Here is a 21,001-nt window from a genome sequence, read left to right on the forward strand (position 1 = left end):
TTTAGTGGTAGGGAGGGCATCACTTTGTTACACTTTGTTTTTTGAACACCAATGGGGGTTTCAGAGCTATCCTGGACATGGGTGATGCAGTTATTGCTCCACCAGGCTGTTTTTTCAGTTGTTTCTCATCGTGTGTACATACACCCACACTGTCTCTGTATTTGAATAGCTTGAGGAAACTGGACTGTGTACTTTTCATGCTTCAAGTCAAACGCAAATCTGTGCTCTTAGCAGGAATTTGGCTTGGTTCCTCCCAATAGCTGGGAGAGATGAGCCAACATTCGTAGATCACTCAGCAGTATCTTTGCAAAAGATGGGTCAAGATTTTGATTTTTGGGAGACTTCTGAAGCATTGCATGTTTCCCAGTGAGACTCCAAACCACTGTTGTATCTTGGAAAGCCTTGGTCATATGCTTGGCTCTCTGACAGATGTGTCTTATCAATTTTATCTTCTTACTCTGAGATTAGACATGAAATATGGGAGTGTCTGGTGACAAACCCTCAGCAATGTGGTCAGGATATCCCATCATGCCACAAATACCTTTTAATGTTTTTCCCCTTTTACTGTAAAGCCGCATTTCCTTGTCTTGTTCCCACATGCTGCGGTCGCACTGTAAAATGCATTGAAAATACAGGACAGAAGGTAAAGTCTTGCTTCAGATCAAGGAAAAGGTTTGTTGTGACTATTTTGGGACCCCCAAGTGTTTATTTTTTGTTGTCAATGTCTTAGTGTTTTTTTTTTTTTTTTTTTTTTTTTTTTTTCTTCTGTGTGATTTCTGGCTTCTGTAGGTGTTTGGTGTGGTGGAGTAAGTGAATGCTCAGAATACTTGAGTTAGTAAGTCCTGTCAGCTCTGGGGACAGCTCAGCCCACACCATGGTGCAGGACTTCCTCATGAAGTGGCAAATGGATATGGAGGGAGAAGAGAGCAACATATCTCATGTGGAGTCTGGTGTGAGATCTCACACTTGGTAATGATAAGTGTGTTTGTCTTGTGAGACAATGGGTGACGTTGAGCTGGATTGTGTCTAAAAAATGCAGTTTCAGCAATTTGGACAGACATGGAAAATTTCATAATTGTGACTTAAGTTCAGGTGTTGATCCAGATAACTACTTAATTTGATGTTTGCTGAGAACTCTGAAAACTTGCAAAGTTCTCATTGAAGGAGAATAAAGCATAATAAAAAAGGTTATTGACACAGTTGAATTATTATTTTAGTGCATGTGTTTGCCCAATAGACCATAATGGATTTGGAGTAGTTGTTCTGGTACACTGAGTAAATTCTGGGTCGGTTTTGCTGTGCCTAGTCATTGTGAAAGCACTTATTTCTCAATGCCACACAGCTGCTCTTGAAGTGTCAAGAATTGGCCTGTCAAGTACTGGCCTGTTGTTTGACCAAACTGGCAGAATGGTGCTGTAAGACATGTTTTTGTGATTGTGTCCTTAATTGACTAGGCAGCACCCTGTCAGAAAGAGCCACTTCTATTTAAATAGAAATATTTAAATAGAATAGAAATATTTTTTCTGTACTATCAAGAGTTAATAACATAAAAGTTTCTCTAACTTTTTTTTTTTTTTTTTTGCTAGAGAAAAAAGAAAGGCTCATCTGTACTGGATAAAAGTGATTTCAGTTTTTGTTTGCTGCAAATTCTCTTTTCAGGTCCAAGCCCCTTGAAATGGTTTTCTAGTAGAAATGTTGAAACACAATGGGTGGTGGAAATGTTTGTTTATTATTAATTGACTCAGTATGTCTTTTTTTTTCTTTTTTTTTTTTTTCTGTTTGAGATGCCAGTCAGTCAAGGCTGTTGTTCAACCACTACCTGGTCTGCTTTATTTCGGGTGCAGCTGAGGTGAACTGGTTTATATGGCAGACTACGTACATGGGAGCTTGGAAAATAGGGTTAACTGTGCCTGAATGTCTCCTAAATTTTTGAAGGGTCTGGGCTTATTTAACCTCCTCTTTTCTGCAATACGGAGCAGAACTTGTCTGACAAAACAAAAATGAAACAGAAGTGATGTGCGTGCATCCTTTTCCCAAAAGATATAAATAGTCTAGAAGGAGGATTGTGTTCTCAGCAGCTTGGCAGATGACGCTGAGAATTGACATAACACAGATATAGGCAGAGCACCGGAGCCTCTTTTTGCTTTTGCTTTGTTGTTTAAAGGAGGGGGTTCAGATCAGCTCTCTGGAGTCCTGATACTTCTGAAAAAAGAATGAAATGTTAGCAAAGCAATCTCTGAGATTTTGTGTCATAGTGTGTGTGACTGGGCTGAAGAGAAGGGAGCTGCAGACAACCGCAGATAGCTTATCAGCAGTGTTTAACTCTCCCCAAATTTTCATCTGAATTGAGCACTTCTCATGTCAATCTGATAGAGTTGTGGTTCCTGCCTGAAAGCTGTGTCCGATTGCCATGACGAGCTGTAGTCTCTGCATGGCATATGGGCTGCCTGTGAGACCTGTCTATTTGCTAGTTGAAGACAAGACCTGTTGTGTGGGTTTTTTGGCCAAAAAAGGTTTTGAGAACGTTCTGAAGTTGTCACCTCACAAGGTAAGGAGAGCAAAATCCCCACTGGTAGAACTTAACAGAATTTGGACAGGAATGAGAGAGAGAGCATTTGGCATCATCTTCTCCCAACTACCACTTTTATGTAGCAGTCAGGGAAGAGATGGCCCAAAAATCATAGGCAGCAGCTACTGCAAGTACTTGAATAAGGATTTATGGATTCCTGAAGCTGAGGTGTGAAAAGGAAAAGGCTGATTTTTATCCCTAACTCCCTACTGATCTCTTAAGCTCCTTTTTTTTCTGAGGCTCTCAGAAGTGCTTGATGTCACTGGAGTCACGCTTCTCTTTCCTTTGCTTTTGGTCCCTGTCCTGTAATGTGGGGAAAATGGCTTTAGCTGGGATCTTTTGACTCTTTTGGATCACAGATGGTTGCTGCAGACTCCAAGGAAGAATCTGCCTTCTAGGCTGTGTCTGTGAGTCTATCAAGCCCAGAAAATAAAGCTGCAGTGGCCAACTGCAAATCGTTGATGAGCTCTTGGCTGTGTGGTGGAAACCACTGTGACTTGGTAAATGTACTGAAGGTTGTGAAATAAACAGGTTTGACAGCTGCTCCCCCCAAACTGGGCTGATCTTGTCTCAATTCAAGAACTGCTGCTTGAGAATATCAGATTGTCTAATCCAAGCTAAGCAAGAAGCCCAGGAATGTTTCTAGAAGCATCTTTGATTTTAAAAAACTAGATGTCATTCTGTAAGGTTTCTCATGTGTGTGTTTTCTGTTTTTTAATATTCCCTCCCCATAAATCAAGTCATTCTACTTCTGTAAGTAAATTTCCCTCTGACACTGAAATTGAGGAACAAGTGAAAACACATCATTTTTGCTGATTCTTTCTACTCCTCTTGTTTGTGGTTCAGGTCTTGGCTATGTATGGAAGACTCTATTATTATTTTTTAATCGAAACTGTTTCTTCCCTAGTAGAGAGGATAATTTGTTTTGTTACTTTAAATAACAAACATCTTGGTTACAAAAGCTGAAGAAAGAGGGACTTAGAAATTCTAAGTATTTGTTATTGTTTAATGAGTGCTTCTACTAAAAATAGGCTTTGTAAAGAAAGGTAGCAACTCATTCTGTAATACTTCTAGTCAACAACAAAAGCCATGAAGATTTTTTTTGTGCTGAAGTGATTAATGGCTGCACATCTAAAGTCCTGCAAATTTTTGTAATGCTCAGCAGAATTTAAAATTTTGAGAGAATATCTTGTGTTCCTGCTTGTGAAAATAGCTTTTCCTTTATTCTGTTTTGTTTGCTCCCTTGCCAGCCAAGCTAAAAAAGTTAGCAGCACCATCAAGTTTTGTTAATGTTGTGAGCCATTTTCATGGCTCAACCCCAGAGGGTTGATTCCTTATCTGCCATCATCCCTGCATGAAGTGAATGTGTGCATGTGTGAGGAATGCAGGATTGGGCACAAATCTTGTACCCTTTGAAGACACTCTGTCCAAAAGAAACACTTAGTTCCCAGTAAGTGTAATTTAGTCGATAAATATCTTAACAGCTTTCTGGGGAGGAACTTCTGCTTGTTTCCTGCAATGTACCAAAACCATTTTTTGTACGATCCTGAAGACCTTGAACACGAGGGCCTGTAGTGCTATTTGTGCATTGATGGTGCCAAACCATGTAGATGCTTTGTTTGCTTCCCCCAAAAATGTGCTGTTCTAGACTGCTCAGAGACTGGGTTCAATGTTTCATGGGGATGAAGGAGAAGAACAACAGATAAAACCACTGTCCATGAAATGAAAATGAGCATTCTAATGTTTATTGCTTTCAAAGACCAGGAGACTTTATTGTTCCTGGTTGGCATTACTGCTTGTCCCTGTTGTATGTCATGTGTAAGTCCTTGGGCATTTTCTGTTGACATCTTCATCCTGATTATATGTGCTCAAGATGCAAACTCAAACCCAAAGGGAGATGGAATGTTTTAGTGAGTGTGTGAATACAGATTGTAGAGGCTGTGCAACCTCAGTATGAACAGGAGAAGCAGCAGCATCACACCCTGTTTAGATCTCATGTGAAGCTGTCGTCTTCAGACAAACTCAGTATTGAGCAAATGTATGGATGTGATTTTTTTTTAAGGTAGGGACATTTGTCATCATTAGGTTATATTTGTAGCATATCTGCATACATGCAAATGAAAAATTGCCTTTTTAGGGCTCTTAATTTAAGAAAACACAGGACAATCTGTTTCGGCCCTGATTTGAAGGTGAGTTAAGCAGGTGCTTTGGTACTTTACTCATTTGTGGAAGGCCACACATAATGTGTTGGCCAATGAAAGATGTACAGAATGATGTCCTGCTTCCATAGTCAGCTGTCCTTACAGTGAGGCCAGTGGGAAAGAGTTGGACTTGAAAAGAAATGGAAGGTGCTCCTGAAATGATGTGGTCTGTGTGCCATAAGGAGCTCGCTAATACCAGTGGGGTTGGGGTGGCCCTCTGTGCTATTGAATGAGTTCGGTACCTTTGGTGCAGTCACAAAAATTGCTACATATCTTTAATAACTCGCTAACTAAAGAATCCATATAAAAATATAATTTTAAATTTTAGAGTGCAAGGTAATTCTTTTTGGTCACATTTTGAAATCTTTATTTCAAGACGTGAGAGAATTAATTAAATCCACCTTTATAGCAATCTGCCTTCCTGGTGATGGCACATGCTCTGATGTTAGTGGTCTGCAGTGAAACCAAAAGGAATTCCTTGGAGCAGGGTTGGGGAAATGGCTTTTTCCTTTCCTCAGGAATCAGATGGAAATGTGTGACCAGACACTGCCATCAGTGGCTGAGTGGCTGCTGTTTGTGGGGGCAAGGATGACAGATCTGCTTGGAAGGAAACTTGGGATCTGTGTATATTAAATCTGTCCGGAGATTGGAGAGGAGGCAGGATATGGACAGAGTCCAGCTCTGCCCTTGACTTGTCCCATACAGCCCCCTTTGAATTCAGAAGGAATTATCTCCAAATAAATATAAGGGTGGATGTGCATGAGTGAGTGAGAATGCAATCACCTGATGTGGGATTCCCATAGCGAGGTGTTGACTCATCTTTTTATGTATGGAAAGCTATTTTGCAGCCTTAGAAACAGTGGTTTCACTTGGGGAAGGCATTGAAGCACTTGTATGAAGTGCTTTTCCAAGGAGGGATTTTTTTCCGTATTCAAGTCCTGTGCAAACTTGAAATGTCTTTGATTTAGGGAAGGGGGAGTGAAGTAGTTTCAGGTGCTACTGTCTGTGAATAATATCCTGCACATGGAGCCCCTGTTCTGTTGGTCCTTAGGCAATACTGTGATAAAAAAACAATACAAACACCTGCACTTGGATCCACCTGCTGAGTTCTGGCGCTTTACACTCCCTATTCTATAACTTAAGAAGAAGGAGGCAGAGACTTTTCTGTGCTTTGGCTGCTGTGTTGAGAGAGACACAAACAGCACAAGCTGCCAGAATGAAGGAGGCCGTGAAGCTATCCGTGGGGCTCCTGCATGCACAGACAGGTGGGGGGAAGAAGAAAACCCTTTCCCTGCCTTGTCTGCTCTCTTGCATCTACTATTACTCCTCCTGTAGTGGGGACATGAATTGCTTTCATTATGTACATTATATTAATTTCTCATTATTTTATTGAGTCCGTGTTGCAGCAGCTTCTAAATTCCAGGCTTAGTGTGCTGATGAAGTTTGATCTTTCCCTACCCAGATAATTTGTATTTATAAATAACTTTGTTTTCTAACTAAAGGAATTCTAGTGCAAGAAAATGCCCAATTAAATTCAAGGTTTGCTCTTTAATATTAGCAGCTGCTGTGCAAGGTGCAGGCTGAAGCTGTAGCTCTCCATGCGTTAACAACAACAACAACAAAAAAGTTGTGTGTGTTTTTTTTTTTTTTTTTTAATGTGAGATACAATTGTGTTTGTTTTGCACTTTCTAGTCTTGAAAACAGAAGCTGGGTAAAACTGGTTGGCTCTCCTCATCTCTGCCTCTGTAAGGACTGGAACCAGTTTAGTTGGGGATAGGTCAGCAGTGTGAAAGTTTTGTTAAAGATCTTTCTCAACCATGTCAGAGTTGTTTCTCTTAACTTGTTTAGCTTTTGTGCTGGGTTTGTGAAGGTAAAACATGGCTCAGCCCTTAATGTGTAACTGTTTTGGCTTCAATATAGCAAAGCTATAAATAGGCTCCCCTTTGCCTCCCCAGCAGTAGGAAATGACTGCAGCAGGTGTTGTCCTCTGCTAGAAATCTGCACATTATTACTACCCAAGTACTTCTTTTCTTAAAATCAGCTTTTTTGTTACGTATTCTTCCTTTATTAAGTGCCAACTGGCTGGTCAGCAAGTATCTTGGTGAAATCTGAAGTCTTCATTAGGTCAAAAGAAATAAAAACAGAAAGATATTTCTGGTTTATTTCTGTGCAGCCTCTGCGAAAAGTTTATTTTATATGCAATTTAAAAAGTATTACCAGAAGGTACAGGAGAGCTGTGTAAAGCTGGTTGCTGACTGAAATGGTTTAGACTCTTTTAGCTTTGCTGGGCTGGAGTTTAGCTCAGGTTTGTTGTAGCAGTGTTCCTCTGTGATAGGACTGGCACATGCTTGGAAGTCTGCAGGCAAGATTTGTGTCCATGCTTGGACTGAATTCTCCTTGCACTGCAGCATCAAGAAAATAAACAGGGTTTTTGTGCAGCAAGTTGGTGCTTAGAGTAAACAAGGCTATTGCAGTCTGGTCCATGTGAAGTGGGTTTGCTGGCGTCAATAAACAAGCTTCCCCTTGATACAGACCCCATCGTTTTGTTCGGGTTAATGTTTGGTCCCAGCAAAGAGCTGGAGCTGTTTGGGCAGGGAGAATCCGTGTCTCTGTGCTGCTGAGCCCACTCTGCTCAGCCAGGGTGGAGAGCCCTGACCCCTGCCACTGGCGGGTGCTGCAGAAAGAGTGAAATCCAGGGGAGATGTCCTGTGCAAACAGCAAAACAGGGGGGCAGTCCTGTATTTCAGTTCCTGTGTAACATCTGTGTACATTTACACCTTTTCTCCCACAGATGTGAGAGCTGTGTGGAGCTGCTGTTTGTGAGAGGGGCTGGGAACTGCCACGAGTGTGATACCCCCCTGAGGAAGAGTAACTTCAGGGTGCAGCTCTTTGAGGATCCTGCTGTCGACAAGGAAGTGGAAATCCGGAAGAAAGTGCTGAAAATGTGAGTGTCACCATTTAAAAGAACAGAAAATGGGTGTATTTCATGGATCAATTTTTTTTAAAAATTGACTTACTCAGTAGTACAAAGGAGATTTTTCTGGTTTTTTTAAGTGGCAAACCATAAAACTTTGTCATTTATCATGGGGAGATTTCAGACAATCTGATTTTGTCCAATGCTTGAGAGCTGAATTCTCAATTTGGCCTTGAGGGATTCCTGCTTAGCATTAGAAAATGTTGAGTGTTTTCTATGTGGCCTTCTTTGGCAAAGACTTGGCTCCAAAAGGGAGATGATTAGATATTGAGGGGGTGAACATGGCAGTAGAGCAAGAAACAGGGCCTTGATTTTTGTTCCCTGGGGACCTGTTTTGAGAGTTGAAGGCCAGTTCCCTTCAAAATCAAAATGGACAAAAGAGAGTTTACATTGTTTTTTGCTTCACACAGCAATTGTTAGTGTAAATGCTTCCTTACAAGCCTGGTGTTATCAGTCTGTCATGAAGATTTGAAAGCTCTTGAAATGGAGATAAATGAAGTCTAAAATTGCGTCTTGCTCCCTGTGGCCAGTAAGCAACATTTTATAAGGAAAATAAGTGAGCCACTTGGTGTTTTGATAGAAGAAAATCTGATAAATGTAACAACCCAGAGAGAGCTCTGTGTGCTTAAGTGAACTTACAGGTAAATTGTGAGCTTGTCAGCCTTTATCTAAGACTTAGTACAATAGTAAATGAATCATATGTTGCTGAGATGTGGGGAAACTGTGCCACTCAGTACCAAGATGCTGATATGGAAAGCAGTAATAATTTTGATGTTGGATTTTGAAGTGTACTGGAGTTAACAGAAGCCAAAGTGGAATAAGCCAACGGAGTTCACTAAACATGGAATAAAGTTTAGTTAGAAGAGAAAACATTGGAAAATGCTTGACTCACTTGTGTTTGCCAGATTAATTTTCAGGTGTCAGGAAAAAAGCCCCCAAATTGGAATATGGCCTCAATTCTTGGGATTTTTATATTCCTGGGTGTCACGGTCCACAGATCAGGCAGAATCTCAGTTTTGTATTTTCTTGGGAAGAAAGTCTGCATGTCTTGCCTTTAAAAGCTGTCCATGTTCTAAACCAGTTGTCCCTTCATCTTTTTACTTTCTCCATCTCTGAAGATGTGAATATGAGTGCTGGAATGGTCTGTTGATATGAGATAATTGTATAGCATTTTCAGTTTGCTGCTGACATATGCTTTCTGTTGTTGGCACAAAGCCAAACTCCCTTTTCTAGAAAAAGCTTTTTTTTTTTTTTTTTCTCCTGTGGGTGTTACTGTTGCCTCTGCCTTTGTTAAGAAGCTGGCTGGGAGTTATTCTATCTTGGCCTCTGTGCTCATGTTTACCTGTAACCCTGAAAAGGAATTGGTAAACAGTAGGCAAAGATAGCAGCAATTTCTTCCAGGCTGCCTCCTTTCCTTTGGAACAAGCACTTCTGTCTCCCATTAAAGATTCTGGTTAGTTTCAGAGTCACAAAGCACACAGTATACAAAACTAGATCAATGCTTAATCAGCTTGCAGCAAAAGCCTTGTTGAATGGAAATTGCATCCTTCTGTGTTTTATAAATACTTTTCTCTTCTCTCAAAGATACAATAAAAGAGAGGAAGACTTTCCCACTCTAGATGAATATAATGATTTCTTGGAAGAAATAGAAGAAATTGGTAAGTCTTAATGCTTGCACTTTTGATGTGCTGTGCTTATGAGACCACATGCTTTTATCTTCTGACTCAGCTGCCTATGAGAATGTCTAAGTTCAGTTTCTGTAATATGATTTATCATAGTATCAGATTTTTATCTAATTACTTCTTTTCTGGATTTAATCATATTTCTTGAACTGTAGGACATTGTTAAGTAAAACATTTTGTCTGCCAGAGAAAAAAAATACAATCCAAAGAGGAAGCAAGCTGTAAGAGAAAGGCTTGCAGGGGACTGTCAATGCTGCACTGGCAAGGATTAAACAAAGAGAGGAGAAATTGAAATTTTCATTATATGCCTCCATTAGCTTTATCTACCATGACAGAAGCCATATGGTGTCTTTCATCATTTTTGCTTCTGCAAGTACAGTAGTTGGATCTGCTTTGAAGCTGATGACCTTACATACCACTGTGGTAGCGTTTTATGTTGCTGTGCAGAAGGAGAAGGTTTAGGAACAGAAGTTGATTTCTTTCTCTTTGCATTAGCTGAAGCAGAACTTTGCCCTTTGGGGAAGGGACAATGTTATCAACAGGGTTTATTTTCTTCTTAGTTAGGGTGACTTGTGATTTATGGTGGAGTGATGGGTTTTGCTTAGAAAAACAAGGATGTGTTCAAAGGAGTGACTCCTAAATGGTTTGTTCTTGGTTTTTATGAGCTTCTGAGGCTTTTCTTTTTTTTGACCTGGAGGAAGAAGAGGTGACTTAGAGCATGTAGGAGGGGCAGTGAATGTGATTTGAAGGAAACCATGGAGATGACACTTTTCCTTAATTTTTTCTCAAAGGAGCCCTTGCTTCTTTTTGCACTGTGGTGTTTTGTAGAAATGTATCCAGTACACTTACTGCTGTGAGCAATCTATAATGTTTTTACTGGCATCAGAAGGCTGGGGCTGGGAAGCCAAATCGTGTGGCTGGGAAACACCAGTCACACTGACATAGGTCCAAATATCTGGTGGAGATGATGTGGGTGTAGCTTTGTTTGTGTATTTTTTGGAATCGTATGGGGGAAGGAAGGAATGAATAGAAAGAATGGCCAGAGGATCCTGGAAGAATCTGTGTGCTCATGGGAAACCTGCTTTTTTTTCATGTAGCATTAAATACAATTTGCCACTTAACTGCTGTTGCAGGGCTTTTCAGCATCTGTAACAAGGGAGTTGAAGTTTTGCCTGAAATTGTCTGAATTTGTGCAGGATATTATGATTTTACAGCTCTTGGGATTAGATGGTTGCATTGCAGATTGTTCTAAATCCTGTCCTGGGAACTTGGTTTAGAAGCAGGAGAAACCTGGCTGGTCTTGATAACCTTATGAAAAAAAGTAAATTGGCCAGTAATTGTTTTGGCCCTGCAAGTGCATCATGAAGAAGCTTGACAGAGTTTCTAGGAACTGGAGTTAGTTACTTGAGAGAGGGACACCCAAAATGCTGAAAGAAATTGTAAGTCCTACTGCATCCTAGTTTGTTCATGTAGGAGCTAGGGTGATGAGGGGAAGGAAGGGGTGCAGTCAGAAGACTTTTAATTTTCACTGTCAGTGAATTCATTTCTGATATCCCAACTCCAGACAGATCCCAGAGGACAGATTAGATTCACCAACATCACTTTAGGCAAGAGTTCAAGCCCTGTTTGCTCTCCCTGGTGACAAAGCCCATTGCACATTTATCCCCAAGCCTGTCCCTGCTGTGGTCCTGGGCAGAATTCCCCACCTGGCAGTTGTCTGTTGTGACATTTTCCAGTGCATGTTGTGAATGGTGTGACTGAACAGTGTGTTAAAAGTCATTGACTCTGTGTGGTAATTCCACACTTTATTGCTGAGAGGAGTTATTTCATTTTTGTGCGTCTCTGAATTCCCTGCTTACTTGCTCATGTGGAAAACTGGGCTGCAAGATGGGAAAGAGAGGATGTGCAGGGCAGCTTTGCCTTGTGAAACAAACATTCAGCAGGCTGGCAGTAGCTGATGGTGGTTGGCAGGGTAGGGAGCCAGGGAACTTGATTTCCCCTCTCTCCCCGTGCCCCAAACTTTCAGTTTTTCTGTGAGAGGGTCAAAGTGCAACTTTACCTTTTTTTATTTTTTTTATTTTTTTTCCCCTCCTCTTTGCTGGAAGGTTTTGTTTCTGGAGTTGTTGTGGGGGCTTAAAAGAAGTAGTTGCTTAGCACAGTAAAAATGTAAACATCCTGTATAGGTGTATTTCACATGACCCTGATTTTGATAGGCTTTCCAAATATTCCAGGTAGGTCAGCTCCAAAACTAGCAATGGAATGAGACACAGCAATTGCTGACCTCACTTGAGACACATTTTTCCCCTTGATATCAGCTGTTTTATACCTACAGACCTTTTCTGTTGAAATAGACGAGTTGGGCGGTGCAGCAGCAGCGTGTGCGTGGGGGAAGGTCAAACAAACATTAGGGTAGTCACCTTTTAAGATTTCTATTATAAAAAACAGGTTTTTGAAGTGGTTTAGAGTGTAGCCACTGAATAATGCTTTGGGCTAAAATGTGTTAAACAAGGCTTTAAATAAAAACCACATTTTAAAGCGAGTTTTCCCCAGAAGAAAAACTCGGCTGGACAATTTGAGAACATTGTAAACACAGTTTGTTGTCATTAGCACAAGGAATAAAAATCAAGTGAAAGGGTTAAAACTTGCCTTCGGGAAAGGTGTGGACAACATGGGTGTGAGTGAGTCGGGTCTGTGCCAGTATGATGAGAGGGACCAGGTTAAACCTTTGAGTGTTACTGCAAGTTGCATTTTCTGCACACAATGCAAATTTTGCTTGCTCTTTCTACGAAGTTTTCTTCCCGCCCCCCCCCCCCCTCAAGTATTTCTTTTTCCCCAGAATATCTCTGTAGCCATTTTTCCAAGCCCTGTGTGAAAGTTCTCGGGAGCAGGAGAGCTCCCAGCGTGTGCCTGGCACCTTCTCCTGGTGCCTGAGTGAGGCCCCCAGGCATTACCGCAGCACAATTGTTAGTGGTAATTGCTGCTTTTTAAAAACATTCACTGCTTTCAGCTTCCAGGAGGCTGTCGTTATTTGTGTATTCCTGTATCTCCTTGATCCTTCAGGACTTGTTGCAATACCGGCTGCCTCCTGACTTGTCTTGCCCAGAACACTTATCTGACAAGTGATCCTTGGATAGAAAGGGTTTTGCTATCTGTGATCACTTGTGGGTTGCGCTGTTTATTGTTTTGTGGTTTGGTTTTTTCCCCTCTCTGCTTGTGTGTTCTCGAGGATGGTGTTGCTGGTCCTCACACAGGCTATAACCCAACTGGAAATGGGGCAGCTTTATCCAAGATCTGTTTCAGTCGTCTCACCTGAACTAAGATTTCATGCTGTTCCAGCCAAAATGGTCTTTCTTAGACTGATGGGGCTGAGTGATTTCAATCACTCATTACTATGCAGTTTTTTCTGGAAAAATTACTGACTCAATAAAAAACCACTTAGGATAAATAGAAACAATTATTAATACCCAACTAGACTTCCCTGGTTTAACAATGGGTTTTCTTTTGTTTCTGATAATTTTTTTTATAATTGCAGAGATGTTAGTTGGAGGGGACCTACTAAATTCTTGTCCGTTTTTGTTTTTGCCCCTGACCCCTCTCCTACCCCTTTTAAAAGTAGGATCAGGTATCAAAAGCACCAAAGGAAGGTGCCACTGTAGCCTGGGACATCACAGGGAGACTGAGGATGAACTTGTGTCTCCCTCTGCAGCATTCTGCCATTCCCAGTCTGGGATTTTATGAATATGATAATTAAGGAGTTGTTTGTAGTAGGATGGGAGGAATATTGTTTACAACGAACTAATGCTAATAATTTTTAGTCTTAGTCTAAAACAGGGAGGTTTTGAGGAGCTTCGTCCTGCAGTGCAGTGATATTCATTCATACTGCTATGTCTCTGGACAAGTTCTTGTACCATTTAATTAAAAATTTTGTCTCATTTTCTTTTTTATAACTAGGAAAATATTTTTCCATTTGTTGTAGAACTGTATAATGAACATTGCTTTTGTGAAAAGCAGAGAAAGTCCCCCTGTAGAGGCTGAATTTTAGAAGATGGGAGTTTCACCTAAATAGAATGAAATGTTTCACAAAAACACAATAGTCTTCCTGTTATACTTAACAGATGTCTCAAGGCAAGTCATTTTATAAACCAACCAATGTGAGATGGATAAGTAGATAAATAATTGTTGCATACAAAACAGCTTCTGTTTCTTTTCCCTGAAGGGCTTCAGGCCTCTTATATCGGCTTATGCTATATTTCAACATGGACAAAAATAAGTCTGTCTTCTCTTTGAAACCTTTTCAAACCAGCCATCTGCTTTGCCACTCATATTCAGATCTACATCAATATTTTTTCAGGGTAGGTGTAGCATGTGAGTTTGGATTTTTAACTCTTTCTAGTTCCTCTAGTTCTATATTTTTTTTAAGTTAAGAAATGTGTTTAAAATTTCTGGCAAAAGTCAAAGCAGACCAAATAAAAAAAATGCTGCATAGTCCTAGCTATGTTAAAGTTAGTACGTTGAGTACTAACAACTGTGTTCTTTGGTTTTATAGTTGCTGGGTTTTGAATGCCAAGTAACTTGTGGAAGGGACAAGGGGCAAGAAAGAGAAGTAGTATCTTAATTATTTTTTGTGCCCTTGTGCCCCTTGCAAAACAGACTTGTCAGCTGTAATTGTGAGGGTACAATGGCAAGAATTTGTATTCTATAAATATTGATGAAAAGACATTTGAAGCTCATGAAAAATTTATTAGAAAATATGTTGAAAGATGTTTTGGCAGGCTGGCTGGCCACTGGTAACCATGCAGTGTCAAAGAGCAGCTTGTTTTACTGGTGGGTGTTTATTGTAGAGGGAAGATGCTGTTGAAGGACTGTTGACACTGAAGTTGATGTAGACAGATCCACTGTTACACTTTCCACTGTTTTACTTTTTTTTTTTTTACCCTTTTTTACACTGTTTCTAGTCATGCAACAAAATGTTTTAAGTGTTTCCACTCTTGAAATGTGGACAAGTCAGTGTTGAGGAGGAGATGCTTAGGACCAGGCAATGCTCCTCATCAATATATCTGTATATCAGTGTTCTTTGGGATAAATTTGCCCTGGCCTTTGAGGGTGCTGGAGGTTTGAATCTCTGATTGCTGGTGTCCTATGATATCCTTGGGTGCCAAAGCAGAGTAAGATGGACAGAGCAGAGTCAGCATGGTGTGAGCAGATCTGACTGCTGAGAGAGTTGTAGCTGTGGTTTGGTTCCAGCCACAGCAGGAAAACGACGGGGGGATAAACACTCTCACCATGAGTGGAGCAGTGGGCCTTTAGGGTGACCCTGCTGGTGGCTGCTAAAAATTTCCCAAACATTGATGCAGAAATAGATTTTCAGATAGAAAGTTTACTTCCTGTGAAGTACCAAAATACACCCATTTTTGTAAGCAGTTCTCAATAAAGGTAGGCATCTGCAGGTGTTTAAAACATGCCTGCTTTTCCCCAGTATGAATTTTGAATCTTAAGGTTCTTGTTTTACAAACCAAATTGCGACCAGTTGAACCTATTAAAAATAACTGAGAAAGAAGCTAAAAAACAAACCCTGAAGGTTTCATGCAACAATAATTGCAAAACAGACATCAGCTTATTGTTGGATTTATTTTTAGAAAAATATTCATGATGTTCAGGAGCCTGGAGGCAATTTGGCGTCTCCTCATGCACCTGAAGGTGGCATCTGGGCATCCTGCTAGCACAGCATGGCTCATATGCTATTTCTTTCTTGTGTCGTCATTGTAGAGTTTAGAGAGCTGCTGTATGGATTTAGGTTGTAGGAAGTGCTGACATTCCCATGCAGCTGCTGTCATTGCAGAGCCCTGGGCTGATTGTGTGCCAGCATTTTCACATGACACTTCTTCTGTGCCCTAATACTCAAATCTTAAAACTTCTTGTCAGGGGGCAACTGTGGGCTGGAAATTTAGCAGTCAGATTGCCATTAAAATACTAACGATTTAGACTAAAATAATGTTTTACTAAGGAGATGTTGCTACAACCAAGAAAGTGTGTGTTTGTCACAATATGAAATAGGAAAATGTTACGCTTGTTGGAGAGGAAAAAAGCCCCAAAACATTTGGGATGGGTAGCTTGCTTCTGGAAACCAAGCAGCTGAACTTTGAATGGCTTGTTTGGGTTATGGCAGTGCCCAGAGGTTCCAGCTGGGATGACATCAAAACCACAAGGAGAAGTGCTGCCTGAAGCTATAGGATGGAGATACAGCAGGTGGTGTGTAGGAGAAAGCAACCTTTATTCCCCTTCTGCTGGTTCTTGCCAGTGGGAGACCTCCAGTACAGAGGCCCAGTGGTCTGCCCAGGAACAGCAGCAAAGTTCCAAAATTAAACTCAAGTGTTGATTCTGAAATTCTTAAAGCACAAACTCAGCCCTCTTAGATCTTTTCTCTGAACTGAGGATGCTGGGGTAGGGCTGGAAGAGTTCAGCTGATTCAGGAGCCTGTCTGAATTGAAATATCATTCCTCTTGATAGTGCTTATTATTTGGAAAAGGGGGAAAATAAATACAGGGTTAATTATTATTAAGGTAAGGAAGTTCTTAAACTATATCTTGCTGAGCCCTTTCTTGTTGCAGTTTGAGGAAACTGAGTATTTTTAATAAGAATAAGATGGTGTGGTGGTTTGGTACCCCTAGAAAAGAGAGTATTCCTATTCTCATCTATATCCTTTTGTTACTTCCCTGGTACCCTCTCTGGCACTTGCCTGACCCCTGTGTTGAGCCAGTTCAGGTAACTGAAGGATTTCTGTTGACACTGCAGACCATCCAAGGGAGTTCTGGAATCAGAGCAGGGGAAAGAGTGAGGCCTGTACTTGGGGAGCGTGGCACAGCAGCAGGAATGCCTCTCTTGGCAGTAGTGAGCTCGGCTTGGAGAACTGAGCTGCATCCCACAGCTCTACCATTTTGGACCTTGCTGTTTCTTCTCATCTCCATTTGCTCCTGGCATTGATTTCTTGATGTTTTGTTCGCTGCTCTCACCTGGTTTGCCAGTCTGAGCTACTTTTGGTTTGGTTTGCGTAGAACTCTCCTAACTGCTCGTTTCTGCCATGTTACCTGTTGGGAGGTTGACAGAAGGGATGTGATGTTCTCCCAACTGAGATGTGTGTTATCCTGATGAGTAACAGCAGACTTCGTGCTGCTTCCTTCTGTTTCTCTCTAGCAGCCTCACTGGTACAAATGACTTGGCAGTGGTGCCTGTGCCCAGGGTTAGCTTGGCCCTGGTTGCCTAAAAGCCTGAGAACAAAGAGCTGAACCAAAACCTCCCAATTCCATGGTGATGTTTCCACAAGAACCTCCTTCCCCTCCACAGAGTCTGAGCTCAGTCACTGCATGGTTTTGTCTTGTGAAGGATTTATCAGTGGCAGCAGAAGTTTCTCTGCTGCTCGTGTAGCCACGTGACAGAGCTCTTGGAGGCTTTGAGTGCTGTGTGCTGGCACTGGTCAGAGCTTTAGTGCCATGGGCATGAGCCCAGCATCCACTCTGGATGGGGATCACCAAGTAACTCCCCAGTGACAACAGCGTTCAGCTGGAATTCACTTGACCCACAAGTGAACCAGTGACCTAGAGGTGAAAGGCTCAGACATTGTATCGAATTGCAAATCATCCAAACCATCTACAATCTTTCAAGCTGTTGATTATAGAAACTTCAATTTCTTGAGATACTGTCTGTGCCATGTGTAGATAATTGGGAATGTTGTGCTAAACTATGGAGCTTGCTGGCTGACCCTGCTTGCTCATAATTACATGAGATATAGTCTGTCACCATTGAGAGGCATCAAAAGAATGTCAGCTGACCTATTAATCTGCAAGCATCTGCAGATTTCTCATAATAAAGGTAATTAATTGTACCTTGGTGCCTTTTAAGTTATCAAGCATTGTGAATTTTTTTTGTATACCTGAGAATTCAGTCACTGTAGACTTTGTGCTTCGGGTATTCCCTGTGAAATGGAATGACTTGATTTCTAACCTTGTCTTCATATGGCTGTGTTTGGTCTAATTTAATTTTACAGGAATCATCATGTTCTTAGCTATGACTACTACTTGGAAAGGTCAATGTTTTATGAATAATATGGTGATTATTTAGGCATATCATTACCAGTGTCACAAAATGGGATGCAAGATTCAAATTTTAATCTCCTACAGATGTGTAAACCTACAAAAACTCTGCTGGCCTTCGTTGAAGTGCAGTGACTTAGCAGATTGTCTATGTCTTTATAGGGCATGTTTAAATAAGTTCTGTTACTGCAATGTTTATATTTGGCTAGAAGGGATAGAGAGCATAAGAATAGTGTTTCTTTGTCATAGTCATGCATGCTGACCTAATACTTTTGCTTTCTGTCTTTATGATATTTATGCAGTATTTAACTTGACCAACAATGTGGACTTGGAGAACACCAAAAAGAAAATGGAGCTGTATCAAAAGGATAACAAAGAAGTCATTCAGAAGAATAAGTTAAAACTGGTTAGTTAACTTCTCCCCCCTACAATTTTTATTCATTTGTTAAAGAATTAAAGGATTTGTGGAGTACTTTCTTAAAACAAATCAAAGCTTAAAATGAAAAAACCCAAGGCTTAAATTTGTTCTTAAAACAAATCAAATGAAAGCACTATGCAGCGTTCTTTGTATTTAAATATTGAGGTTGATAGTTGAAATGTAGTTGTGCTTGATTTTGGGAAGGGCTTGAGTAGAGGGGCAGGCAGTAGAGCCTGTGTCTAATACATCACCACGGCATGTGTGCTGGCAGTGTCGTTGGACAATATCCAGGAGAGATGAAGTTCATTCCTACACCAGGACAATCGTTCCTTTCTCATCTGAAGGAAAAAAAGAATCCGGACTCAGACATTATGAAGCTCCCAGGAGAGAGTTGTAAAATTGAGGCAAAGCACAGGCCTGGTTTATGAAAGATGTTGAAACAAACATTAAAACTTTTGTTCAAGAGCTGATAACAGAAACATCAGGGGTATTGTATATATGATCTGTATGCAAAACACAGGGTTCTTTGAAGGTTCATTCATTAAATTATGGCTCACATATCATTTTGTTCTTTAAAAATAAACTTGCATGCATTTATTCTTGTAAGAAAAGTTTAATCTGTTAAATATTTTTTCAGCATAAAAATACACACTGTTATCAGTTCTTGAAGGAAAATGTCTGCCCAGAGTGTGACATAACAAGGGTTTGTGTTTGTAATCCAGTTGCATTAAGGACTTGCTTTCATATCAGTAGGGGTGAAATCCTCACTCCCCTGAAGTCTGCGGCAAAACTCCGAGTGATTTCTTTAGCTCTAGGATTTCACAGGAGGAGATTGGAATCTGAAAAATGTTTGTTTGAACCTCTTCCTTTTAAAGGCAAGGAAATTTCCCTAGGGGTCCATCTCTGATCTGTTATCCTGTCTCTGACACTGTGCAATATCCTCTGCTTCAGAGCTTGAAGAGACCTGCCAAAGCTTTGGCTGCATGTCTTATTTTACAATGGAGCGGCAACCCCTGGGGTCACAGTGAGAACAGCTCTGCCTGCAGCCCACCTTCCCTTCAAGGAAGTGTCTCTGGCAGCCTGTGCAGGGGCTGTGTGATGCTGTCAAGCAGCTCTGTAATACCCTCTACCCACTCAAGCCCCCAGCACTTCTGTTTGCTGTGCTCCACAGTCCTGCTGTGCTGCAGGCTGGCTGCAGGAACCTGGGCAAGCCTGTGTGAATCCAGGCTCCCTGAAGACCTGGAAACACTTGTCTTTTTTTCTTTTTTTTTAACATTTGAAACATTCGTAATTTCTTTTTCAACAATTGAAACAGAATAGAATTTATACAGTGGTTATTACAAAAACTACATGATCTTGTCTATAAATTTACCCCTCTCCTACAAGCTGAAGGGTTGCTTTTTCTCTCCAGTTCTTCCTAGCAAGTTTTGGAGTATCTTTATTCCATGCATGGTAAAAGGTGTTCTTCTTTCTTGCCTTAACTTCTTATGGCAAATTGTCACTACATTCTCAACCTAAATTTTTCTGTCCACTGTAATAGGTTGCTTCTGAGGGACATAGATATTTTCTGTCCCTCTTGCTGTTTTTGTTACCCTTTGCCTGCTCCAGTTCGATTTGTGCTTGGCAAAGCAGAAGGGGCAAGAATTGAATGCAGAGGTCTTAATGCCTCTTGTGAAGGAGCTCTGTTTTCCCATCTATGCTGGAAATATATTGATCTTAAGACTGTTCTCTTGTAGAGTAGAAAAAAAAAAAGCGAAGACCTTGGTGTTCCTGTAATTATAAGTTGCTTTTTATATATAGATATTTATATACACTCTTTATTTATAAAATCTTGCAGTCTGGGTGGACTCCAGCTTTTCCAGTGGTTCTCCCTTAAATACTTGCAACTCTCCAGTCATATGGTAACTTGTTGCTTCCTACTTTATCACTGGATGTTTAATTTCACTTGCTGCTTTGTGCAGTCTTGAAATAGTTATGTCTGAATTCTGTGATGTGAATGTGCATGTTTTCTTCATTATCCTTTTCTGAATGTGGCAAAACATGATTTTACTTTCTATTAACTTCACTTGTAGGCTTGAATTTACTCCGGGCTTCACTGTCATCATCTTTTCCTTCACCTGTTAGGACTGTGTTTAGATTATCTTTAGTCTGGACACAGCCCTTGCTGCCTGTTGAACTCATCTTTTCTCTTTTACTGTTCTGCTTGGTCTTTCTTTCAAGAATTTGATCTGACACATGATAATTCTTCCATTTTCCTGCAGTCTGCTCTGGTTTAGGTATGTTTATCCGTTTACATATTTCAGACTAATTTTTCTGGGCTGTTTCTTCAACTAGGTCTGTCAGCACTTCCCTACAAGTTTTCTTCTGTTTTAATATAAATTCCAAGCAGTCTTTAGATATAAATGTGGAAGAGCCTTGGAATGTCTCAAAGTACCCTGAGCTCTTCAGTTCTATTGACTGAACTTACTAAATCCCTTAATTCTCCAACATAACCTCAGTTAGAAGTTGGGAGATTTTCTTGTTTGTTTTTTCCTTTTCATTAAATGCAAAGAGAGCCCAGTTCCAGGTGGTTGCTGGTTAGTAACCAACTGTTTCCTAGTGTCATTGCACCAGTTACATAATGGGAGCAGGTTCTGTTGGCTTGGTGGCAGGTGATGAGATCTGTCAGCTCTTTCATCCAGGAGTAACTGGCCCTCATTGGGCTTGATCTGTCTAGTAAAGGGATGTTTTTTGCCTAATAGTTTTTATTAGGTAGCTGTGCTTTATGATATAACTTTATAATTAGAACAAACTTTACTATGGTCTTGACCTCAATGATCACAGAATCACAGATAAGCTGAGTTGGAAGGGACCCACACGGATTATTGAGTCCAGCTCCTGGCCCTGCACAGCACCACTCCCAAGAGTCATCCTGTGCCTGAGAGCATTGTCCAAACACTCCTTGAGCTCTGTCAGCCTTGGAGCTGTGCCCACTGCCCTGGGGAGCCTGTTCAGTGCCCAGCCACCCTCTGGGTGAAAAACCTTTTCCTGGTATCCAACTTAAACTGTCCCTGACATGACACAGGCCATT

The 21,001-nt window shown here is 40.8% G+C and overlaps 1 protein-coding gene across 1 annotated transcript in view; it reads left to right on the forward strand.

Moving 5' to 3' along the window:
* The window catches only part of MNAT1 (MNAT1 component of CDK activating kinase), a 116,919-nt gene that overhangs the window by 26,578 nt on the left and 69,340 nt on the right, over positions 1-21,001 (forward strand). Inside the window, exons 2-4 of the mRNA XM_066321621.1 lie at positions 7,562-7,714; positions 9,329-9,402; positions 17,816-17,919. Of these exons, the coding sequence (XP_066177718.1) occupies positions 7,562-7,714; positions 9,329-9,402; positions 17,816-17,919 (331 nt within the window). The remainder of the gene's footprint in view (positions 1-7,561; positions 7,715-9,328; positions 9,403-17,815; positions 17,920-21,001) is intronic.

Source organism: Sylvia atricapilla, chromosome 6, assembly GCF_009819655.1.
Source record: "Sylvia atricapilla isolate bSylAtr1 chromosome 6, bSylAtr1.pri, whole genome shotgun sequence".
Classification (NCBI taxonomy): Eukaryota; Metazoa; Chordata; class Aves; order Passeriformes; family Sylviidae; genus Sylvia; species Sylvia atricapilla.